General features: G+C 40.2%; 1 protein-coding gene across 3 annotated transcripts in view; it reads left to right on the top strand.

The window, feature by feature from the left end:
- The window catches only part of INTS4 (integrator complex subunit 4), a 110,481-nt gene that overhangs the window by 67,309 nt on the left and 32,047 nt on the right, over positions 1-11,125 (top strand). For 2 of the 3 annotated variants that reach the window (XM_008707380.2, XM_040630902.1), the window contains exons 11-13: positions 1,361-1,566; positions 7,200-7,342; positions 10,246-10,361. In XM_008707380.2, coding sequence (XP_008705602.1) covers positions 1,361-1,566; positions 7,200-7,342; positions 10,246-10,361 — 465 coding nt within the window. The remainder of the gene's footprint in view (positions 1-1,360; positions 1,567-7,199; positions 7,343-10,245; positions 10,362-11,125) is intronic. The other variant, XM_040630903.1, reaches the window with a different exon arrangement.

The raw sequence follows: 11,125 nt of genomic DNA, 5'->3' as shown, positions 1-11,125 counted from the left end.
CTGATCAGAAGTGTCTCTGTGATTCACTTTGCGGACTCACAAGAGTTACACGTAATTAATGTGGTGTAATGGGTAAAGCCCGAGGCAGAAGAGCCAGCATGTAACACATTTCGGTCCATCTCTGGCTTTCTTTGTAATTATTAGCAATTTCATGTTTAAATTACATTATTATGAAGTGTAGCAAATCCTTCCCTTCTGATGAAGAATTCATCACTACCAAAAAAATCTGAGTCATCTCCCTTTAATGTAGTAACTCTGCTTTTAAAGTGTTCATAAAACCTTTCTTATACAAAAAACAAATTATATTTGTGAGTTTTAACCACAACTTGAGTGGGTTTTTTTTCCTTTCTTTTTTGAAACTGTACTTTTTATTGCAGAACCACGTGGGAACCACTGGAGCAAAACAAGCATGTTTGGAAGTCTTGTGGGCCTAGTCTGTAGCTTGCTCACCTCTCCTCTTTGTGTCAAGGCTCTTAGCACAGGGCCTGGCATGGAGTGCCTATTCAGGAAGCATTACTAGTGAATGAAATGAAGGGCTTCTTGGACTCAGTGGCTTTACTGTTGCATGTTCAGGCCATACAAGGAGGTAGAAGACATGCCTCTGTTTTCAAGATGCTTGTAGGATCAGCTAACATTTACTGAGCTTCTAACATACGCCAGGCACTATGCTCTGTGCTTTACCTTATTATGTCATTTAGTCCTCCTAACAACTCTGTAAGGAAATGAATATTATCTCTGTTTAAGGTGATAAAAATTGAGGTGCTAGGAAGCTGTTACTTATTCAAGATCACCCTTCAGGTTAGTGGAGGAATTACTTTTCACAGTTTACTGTGAGACCTTTATTGTTCCAAAGCATGTACCCTTAACCACCACATGATTCTAGGCTAGAATCAGCAGACGCAGGCACTAGTCTTATCTCTGCTCTCACTCACTCTAAGGCATGTTAATTTGCTTTGCTGAATTTTATCTCTAAGATGAGAAAATGATATCTAGTCTGTTTTAGTCTCAAGTATTTAAAATCTGCTTTAAAAAAAAAGGTACTGAGTGGAGAACTGTGGTTGGAGTACTGAGATAAATAAGAACTTTGTTTTCAAGAAGTGCAGTAAATAGAGACATGTGTGACTTGATCACATGTCTTCGAGTCAGGATCTAAGCCTTAGTCCCTGTGACTCCAAAGTCTCTGTTTTAGGTCAGTGTGAAGTTGTAGCTGAATCTGCGGGCATGGAGGAGATCTCCCAGAGAGAGTTTGTTAACAGAGAGGAGTAAAGAATGAAAGACAAACGTGAATGAGAAGGAATCCTTGGTTTTGTCGCATGGCTTGTAACTTAATGTGCGGTTCCATTTGTCCCCTTTCGTCTAGAGGTCCGCATTGCTGCTGTGGAGGCTCTCTGCATGCTGGCCCAGTCTTCGCCCTCTTTTGCGGAGAAGTGCCTTGATTTCCTGGTTGACATGTTTAATGATGAAATCGAGGAAGTACGCCTGCAGTCCATACACACCATGAGAAAAATCTCTAACAACATCACACTCCGAGAGGATCAGCTTGACACGGTCCTGGCTGTGTTAGAGGTGAGTCTTCACAGTTTGTTATGCATTTCTTCATCGGTACCTACTGAGAGCCACTTTATTTTTAGACTGGGCATTATGGGGCCCCTGGGTGGCACAGTCGGTTGGATAGCTGACTCTTGGTTTCAGCTTAGGTCATGATCTCAGGGTTGTGAGATCGAGCCCCGTGTTGGGCTCTGCACTCATCAGTGAGTCTGCTTGAGACTCTGTCTCCCTCTGCCCCTCCCCACCATGCGCGCTTGCTCTTTCTTTCTCTTTCTCAAATAAATAAGTAAATCTTTAAACCAGACATTATGCTAGGTACTGGTGATGCAGTCGTGTATGGGCAGCGCGGTTCGGCCTTCTCATCATACAACTCCACCAAGGTGGAGGAGACTTGCTGTTAAACAGGAAACTAAAAGAAAGAAACTCAAAGACTGTTGTGATCAGGAAAGGACAGGGTTCCCTGAGGGGGGGGGAATGGGGAAGGAGGAAGGAATGCTGTTGGGACACTTGGAGGAGGAGGAGTTGGTGAGGCCCTTTCTTAGGAAAGAATGGCACTGATGGTAGGGTGGAAGGGCACCAGAGGGAGCAGTGTCTATGGATCCAGAGGTAAGAGTGAATATGATGCATTTAAGGAATTAAGAGGAATTCATTGTAATAGCAGCATAGAGCTGAAGTGATGGAGGAGGAGTGGTTATAGATAAGGCAGGGGCTAAATAAGGAAGAATTCTTTTCAGGCTTCGATTTGATTTAATGCTCGTAGCGAATCATAGGATGTTACAACAGGAACAGATCTTAGGGAATCAACTCATTCAGCCCTGGAATTTTACAGAGAAGAAAGTAATTTGTTTGAGGTCACATTGCTGCTAAATGGCTGTGCCGGGATATGAACGCAGATTTGCCTCCCAGGCTATACAACTCAGTGTGGTTCTTGAATTATTTTTCTAAAGTATTTGGATTTTATTTGTGAGTCCCGACGTTTTTCAGAATATTAATAAATGAGATTTGGCCTCTGGGTTTCTTTCTTGTTTCGGTTTGGTTTTGGTTTTTCAGATATTGTGAAAGGGATAGCTATTGGGTGTTCTGGTCATTAGCACTTGTTACAGATTTCTGCTCCATACTTCAGAAAACAGATTGGGTGCTTTGATTTTGAAGTTCCCTATCAATTTTCTCAGCTGCTCAGCACTTTTTGTAAGATTTTTCCTGAATTGTAGGTCTGTATTTATAAATTTTCATTTATTTTTTCCTAAGAAGATAAGTTTGCATTCTGTGCATTGTTCTCCATGGGTGGCCTCTCTACCCTAGCTCTGCCTTTCCTCTTTCACATTCTTTCCCAGCATTCCTCATCTTCAGCTTGATACTGGAGTCACTCCCCTAATCATCATGCTTTTCCTCACCACTTTTCATTCACTCTGTCTTCCCCTCTGCCTGCAAAAACTGCCGTTTTTCACCTCGTAGACTTCTGCTTATTCTCAGCTCTATGTTAGGCTGCATATTCCCTAAGTAGCTCCACCCCAGGTGGCTTAAGTAGCACTCCTCTGTCTTCCTGTGTCACCCTGTGTCTAGCATATATCCGGATATTTTTTGATTGTTTAATTCTTAATTTCACAAGACTTGAGAGCTTTGCAGGGTCCTGGCTTCTTTCATTTTTTTTATTTCTAGTGCCTTGTAGTGTCTGACACAGGTAGATGCTCAGGAAATGTTTGCTAAATATCTGAGCTCTGTTCCAAGCTATGTTTTGATGTACAGAATTGTTCACAGGGCCAAAAGCAAGCTCATGTATCTCTTATTATAGTTTTCACATTTGATCGTTAATGGCAGGTTTTGTCTTCAAATCCCTCTCCCTGATGTGAGTATGAGCTCCCTAAGGAGAGTGACCGTGTTGTACCCTTTACCGTATTCCTTTCAGGGTTTAATGTGGTAACTTAACAGAGTGGATGCTTCGTAAACATGTCCTAAAACAAATCTGCACAGGTCAGCTATGTAACTAGGAATTTCTTAAGGAACATAGTTATGTCAAAATTGTTTTCTTAGTACTTTGAATATTGTTTTTCCAATACATCAATACAGCTGCCTCCTGTCAGTGGTGGTGATTTGTTCATATGGGAAACATTGTATTTGATGGTTAAGTTCATAGCATGTAGAGCCAGACAGATCTGAATCGAACGGTCAGTTCCTGTCTTTGGTCCCTGACCTTTTTACCTGGGTTTTTGTTTGTCTGTTTGTTGTTTGTTTGTTAGTATTTATTGACCGCCTATTGTGTGCCAGGCACTGTCCCAAGGAGGATACAATAGTGAGCAGAAACCATGGCGCTGCTCTCATGGACCTCATAATTTAGGTATGAGGGAGATAGACAAATGCAACACAAATGAAGGTATAATAATAAGTGAGTGAGGAGTGCATGACGGAAAGGAGTGAGGTCCCGTGGGCGTGTGTCATGGAAGCACTTAGTCTTTGGGGGCTAAGGGGGTGCAGCAATCAGGGAACGCTTCTGGAGCTGATCTCTGAAGAAGGAATTAGACCCTAACTTGGCAGGAAGAGTTGGGAGAATGGGGTGTAAGAATATTCCAGTTAGAGGAGCAGCAAGTATAGAAACTGTGGTAGGTGGAGGGAAGCATGGCGCAGTGGAGGGACCAAAAGAGGGCCTGGCTGTAACACAGAGCTAATGTGTGGTGTGAGATTAGGCTGGAGGGGTGGCTGGGCCCAGCTTATGCAGAGCTTTGAAAATCCTACTAAGGGAAGAGCACCTGGAAGTGTTTCAGGGTGTCCTACCAGCTTTGTGACTTTGGACAAATTACTAATTCTGTCTGGTCCTTGGTTTTCTCATGTATACAGTGAGGATGATTCCACATATTCATATGTTGTATATAAGAATTGAAAGAGAATTCATGTAAAATACTTAGCATGGTAGTAGTTCATGAAGTTGATAAAGTCATTCAAGAAACATTTACTGACTTTTTTTTTTTTCAGAGCCAGGTTCTGTGCTAGGTTCTGAGGATGTGAAAGTAGACAGTACTAGTTATTACCTCTGAGTTGCTCATAGTTTTATAGAGAAGGCAGCAGTATAAGCCAGTAATTCCAAGATAGTATCAAAAGTAAGCTAAGGAATGACATTCTAGCCAGAGCGCTAGCGTGTGGCCACAGACGAAGGCTGGGAGGGCGGAAGTGGCGCAGCATGGACAGGGGTGTTGGGAAGTTCTCGTGGCTCTGACGGAGAAGTGAGCGGAGAGCTGACTGTGAAGGACCTTGGGTGCCGTGCTGGGGAGCCTGAGCTTTATCCAAGCTTTGTCCTCACAGAGGCGCCTAAACAGAGCAACAACATGGTCAGATGTGTTTATTAAGGAGTTGGCGCCAGTAGCTCTACCGAGTGAAGAACTGAGAGACCTGCAGGCTGAAAGAGGGTTCCCGGAGAATAAAGAAGGCATGTCTCCAACCTAGCTTTGGAGAAGAGTCTTTGATTCTTAGATTTTACTGTGTGGATGCAGATGCATCCTTTAAAATTTTTAGTTTGATTTCTTTCGTGTATTATAAAACTGAATACTACAAAACTTTTAGGAGAAAATATTTGTGACCCTGGATTAGACAAAAATTTCTTAGATGGGCCACCAAAAACTTAATCCATGAGAGAAATAACTAGATAAATAGGACTTATCAAAATTTAAAAGCTCTTCAAAAAGATACTTTTAAGTAATTATGAAGACAGCACAACAATGTAAGTGTATTTAAGGCCATAGAACTGTACACTTAAAATGTACGTTGACTTAAAATGGCAAATCTTATGTTGTGTGTATTTTACCACAATAAAAAGAGATAATAGGATCAAATTGTGGTTATGTAACTATAGGGATTTGTTAAACTCATGGAAGTGTTCCCTGAGAAGGATGAATTTTACAGAATTAAGACTCTATGTCAGTAAATTTGACTTAAAACAATGCTTTGGAGTTCTCATTTCCACTGAAAGGTACCACAATTCCCAAGAGAAATGGCTGATTCCAGGTCTAGTGCAGGAAATGTAACAAGATGAGCTTATACCATGTTGTCATACAGAAAGCAATTATTAGCTGTCAGAGACCTCTGGGATCATATCATTAAGGGTTATAACACATCATTATAGATACATCATTGAGGACTATAACTGCAAATATGTTCGAATTCATGATTTTGTAAGGATACTTGAAACACTGCATTAGTCATCATTGGAAGATGCTTAGTAATCAACTTATTTTGGAAACTGGTAAATTAAGGAATCAAGCATTAATCCTTCTTTTTCCTGTTCAAACTGAACTTCATGATAACCAGCTACTGGATACGGGGAAGTTTCTCTTTATAGAAGTGTTCCAGTTAATAAAGACGAATGATAGGGCTTGTGCATCACTGTTGTACAACTTCAGTGAATTAGTATATCTAGGCAGTGGTCACCACTGGTCACAGAAGAGCAGCAGACGTCATGTAGTTCCTGAGGGAAGCACACTGGACCACCTGTGAAGGGGTCTTAACAAAAAAATTGAGTGTGAATCTGATCAAACCTCTAAATCTAAGTACCATCACAGGATATACAGGGAAAAATTACAGGGGGAGAAATGTGAGATAAACAGTGATTTTACATATTAAAAGGTGCTTAAAGAATATATTGCTGAATTGCAGAGTGTTGGATCCTGACCAGAAGAAAAAAAGTTTTTGAGTCAGAGAAATTTGAGTACTGACTGGATATTTGATATTAAGCAATTATTACATTTTTAGGCAAGATACTGGTTTTGTGGGTTTTTTAAAATAAGGAATCTAAATCTTAAAATATATTTATGGAAATATTTACCAATGAAATGCTATGATTTCTCTGACTGGCTTCAAAATAATCTAATTGGGAGGAGTAGGTAAAAGGTATAGATGAAACATGATTGGCTGTGAGTTAATTGTGGAAACTGAGGGATTTATTATCTCTACTTTTACATATGTTTCAAAATGTCTGTATTAAAAAGTTTGAAGAACTGACAACAAATGCTATGGGGTAGCCAAGAAGAATAGACCTGATATGCGTCCATATCTTTTAACATTGAGAAGTTGTTGGTGACCTTTTCCAATCATTTTGGTGAGGTACACCAGGTATTGGGAAGGGAAGGGGCCGTTTCTCCAACATCATCTCTTAACACTTTTTATTTACTCTGCTTTGGCCACACAGGCTTCCTTGCTATTTCTCAAACATGCTTCCTCTTCATGACCTTTGTATTTGCTGTTCCTTTTCATTATTCCTATGTAAAATATCCTACCTATCCCAGTATTCTTACCTTTAACCTGCTTTATAGTTTCTTCATCTTACTTATCACTGTCTGACCAAAAAAATACTTTTATTTGTTTTTTCACTAGAATGAAGCTCCTGAAAGCAGAGATTTGATTTTAATTGATGTTATGTCCCTAGCACTTGGTACATAGTAGTTGCTTGATAAATGTTTGACTGTTTAATAAGTGTTCAATAAACATTGAATTTATATGAATGAATGAGCCAGTGAATGAAGTCCTCAACTCCTTGGCCCTCCCCTCAGATAATTCAGAGACTCTTCACCCTCTAATCCCATTGTAACTTGTATACTCTTCTGTAATAGCTCATTCACAGTGACTGCTTTTATTGTTATTATTGTTATTATTACCTTTTTTTAAAGGATTCGTCCAGAGATATTCGAGAGGCTCTTCATGAACTTTTATGTTGTACTAATGTTTCAACCAAAGAAGGGATTCATCTTGCACTGGTGGAGCTGCTGAAAAATTTAACCAAGTACCCTACTGATAGGGACTCCATATGGAAGTAAGGACTTTTTTGCTCATTTCTTCACTGAGTCCAATAACGTGGTAAATGTATATTGAATTATTCAATGGCTCATCCTAGATTGATGGTACGGCTCTCAATTTTGCCTTCAATTTAGAAACCTGATTCAACTTAACTGAACACTTGGGAGTCTGATTCCCAAATTGAATATCACATTTTAGATTATTTATTTATTTGTCCATCCGTCCTCCTAGCAGATAATATGTGCCTGCTACTGTATTCTCACTATGGGCCACGCCCTGCGGTAAGTGCGGCAGGTACAGAGATGAGTTGATTAGGTTCCTTTTGCTCCTGTATGCTGTGAATCACTTCTTTGTTTTGCATTGTGTACGGGATCATAGCTATCATTGTAGAGATTAGAGGCAGGACTGGCACTTTGTCTACACATGGACAATCATCATTTTTTCCCTTGATTACCTCTACCTTTACTGACTAGAGTCAGACTTAACATTGTTCATGAATTCCTGTTTGAAGAACTACATGCATACATTTATTATCAAATGTAATTGTGTTCCACATATTTAAGTGAGCTTATGGGATGAGATCACTCTAGTGGTATAGTTTATTGGATTTTCAGAAAAATGTGTTATTAAAAGTAGAAAACTGTGGGTCAGATCAGGTACTTGCAAGGTCTGTTAAAAACTGAAAATACCAGGGGAGTCTTCAGGGAGCACTCAGTCATTTGGGGTATGGGGGTGTAGTGGGGAGAAACACCTGTATCCGTATCTGTAATTCTGTAGCAACACAGAAGGAATGATTAATCCCTTGATGAAAGGGATTGTTACGGAGTGTTTCACAGAACATTCTTCTTGCCTTAAAATAAGATATGTGGTTATTTGGTTCACCCAGAATATCTATTTAAGACTGTCTTTACTGGGTGATTATAGACAGAAAGCTCCTTCACCTTATAGTGCTCCAAAAGATTTTGAAGTTACCTATTCTAATTATGATTTGATTTTTCATCTCTTTCCATGAATGGTGGCTTTATTTAGGAATACCAAAAGAGGATATGATAAAAAAGGGAAGGAATCATCACAGTGGCATGTTTTTAAGACGTTTTAAAAGATAGGTACATAAATGAAAGCTTTGAAGGAGGTAGTCTGTTCTGTTTATATAGCTTTAGTTCATTCAGCAAATGCTTATGGAGCACTTGGCTCTATAGCCCAATCGCTGTGTTAAGTGCTGTGGAGAGTTAAAAATAGATTGAATTCAGAGGCCTGGCCTTCAGATAGCAGGGAGGGAGAGAAGTAGGAAATACATACGTAGAGAGGTAGATCAGTAGGAAAAATATTACAAGTCAGAGTTGAAGTCCAGTTTCAGAGAGGCCCAGATGCTCAGGCGACCCGAATAGAATAGGAGATAAATAAAGGAGTGGTACCTGGAAGCCAAACTGCAAGATTTACAATGTCCCCCGAAACACAGTGAGTAAAAGGGCTGAGAGAGTTCAGAAAATTAGTGCATTAAGTTCTTCTCACATAGAAGGAAAAGCAGAACTGGGGAAAAGTATACTAACAATATCAGGTGTTTTAAATGGGATACCTATCAGACTCCATATATCCATGAATTTGTTCACGGTGCTTGTTTTCTCTCTCTTGCCAGTCTGTTCTCTAGTCCCTGGGGAAGTCCCATCTCCTTTGTGAAACCTCTGATCATGGTGATCTCTTCTACCTTTGAGAGGCGGAAAGCAGAGTATCATTCGCTTGATAGTTCGTTACCTTGTAGTGTTTGTCATTTTTGCCCCAGCTGGATTATAAAGTCACAAGACTAGAAATAAGGATTTATATTTCTTTTCAATTCAGCACACCTTTTCTAAACCAGAACTTATAAAAGATAATAAAAATGCATAGTTACCAGTGTGCGTGTAGTTCTTTATAATTATAAAGCGTTTTCATGTCATCGTTAATAGTCAACTAATAGCTACTTAATATAAATACCTAATTGAGTTTTTACTATGTGACAGACTCTGCTGTGTACTTTATAAAATCCATTACCTCATTAAATCCTTATAGCAACTGTATGAGGTAATGATTTTTAATCCCATTTTGGGTGAGAAGCATAGCTGCCCAAGGCCACACAGTTACTAATTTCTTGTTGCGGGTCAGGTCACTTCTGATTTCAGAACTTCACCCAGGATATCAGTTACAATGCTTTTGCCTGCAAGTAATAGAAAATCTGGTTAAAAGTGGTTTAAACAATAAGGTCTAATATTTTGGCATAACAAGTCAGAAAGTTGGTTTTAGGATTGGGTTATTCAACAGCTTAATAGGGTTAGCACTGTGGTTTCTCTGCAGTTCCCTTGGCTTTTTTTCTCATAGTTGCAGGATGGCTGCCTCGTAAGACAGTGTCTTAAGGCAAAAAGGAAAGGGCATTCCCTCTCACACGTTTCTCTTTTTGGCCAAGAGAATATTCCTGAGTAGCTCCCCACCAGACTTCCCTTCTTGGTCCTTTGACCAGAAATGGGTTACTTTACTACCTGCAAAGGAGTCACTTTGGGAGAATTGGGAAAATGGGAGTGGGAATGCCATGATGGTTTAGACCACTTTTGATTGAGCCCTTGGGCTGAGCCTACCTTCTCCGAGCACCTACCCAATACCTGAGTAAAATCAGGGTTCTCTTGGCAAGGAAGTTGGAGAAAATGGCTGTTGGTTAAATAACCAGCAGTAATTTATGCCATACCAGCTCTTTAATTTTCATAATAGCAATTTTTTTTTTAGGTGAACTGAGTTCCAGAGTAATTGAAAGACTAATTGAGGTCCTAGAGGTAGCAAAAAGGGGTGGTTGGGAATTTGCATTTCTGAATCAGGTTTTCTGACTCCAATCCCCAGTACTTGTTAAAGCATTTATTAAGTTACTGAGGTGGGCTCTCATTTTGTTTGTTTCAGATGCTTGAAGTTTCTGGGAAGTCGGCATCCAACCCTGGTGCTTCCCTTGGTGCCAGAGCTCCTGAGCACCCATCCGTTTTTTGACACAGCTGAACCGGACATGGATGACCCAGCTTGTATCCTCTGTGCTTAGCGCAGACTAGGCTGATTTGGTGGGGTGTTTTGGCATCTTTTTCTGCAGTGTAACTTGGAGGGGGAGGTCCTGAGTTTAATTTTTTTTTCATTTGTTTTAATTAAGAGTATATCCCGAGGGAGCCTAGTAGTTACTATTCTTAGCTTTTATTCTTGTTTTCACAGTAATTCACATTTTCTTTTTTTTTTTTTTTTTTAAAGATTTTATTTATTTATTCGATAGAGATAGAGACAGCCAGCGAGAGAGGGAACACAAGCAGGGGGAGTGGGAGAGGAAGAAGCAGGCTCATAGCAGAGGAGCCTGATGTGGGGCTCGATCCCAGAACGCCGGGATCACGCCCTGAGCCGAAGGCAGACGCTTAACCGCTGTACCACCCAGGCACCCCAGTAATTCACATTTTCTATTTAATACTAATATTATTATTAGTTTTTTTTTTAACCATTTCTTGAGTACCTGTTATATTCCACACTGTTCCATGCTTTATACATTTACCACTGATCTTCCAAACACCCCTGGGAGGAGGTATTATTTCCATTTTACAGATGAGGAGACTGAGGCTTAGAGAGGTCAAATAACTCTCCAAGCAGCATATGGGGTTTCAAAGCCAGACATCTTTGGTTTTAAAACCTATGAATGTCTGTCTTCCTTCCTTCCTTCCTTCCTTCCTTCCTTCCTTCCTTCCTTCCTCCCTCCCTCCCTCCCTCCCTCCCTCTCCCTCTCCCTCTCCCTCTCCCTCTCCCCCTCCCC

Source organism: Ursus maritimus, unplaced genomic scaffold (genome assembly GCF_017311325.1).
Source record: "Ursus maritimus isolate PB19 unplaced genomic scaffold, ASM1731132v1 scaffold_16, whole genome shotgun sequence".
Classification (NCBI taxonomy): domain Eukaryota; kingdom Metazoa; phylum Chordata; class Mammalia; order Carnivora; family Ursidae; genus Ursus; species Ursus maritimus.
Note: the sequence above shows the minus strand (reverse complement) of the source record. Positions and strands in the feature narration are given on the sequence as shown.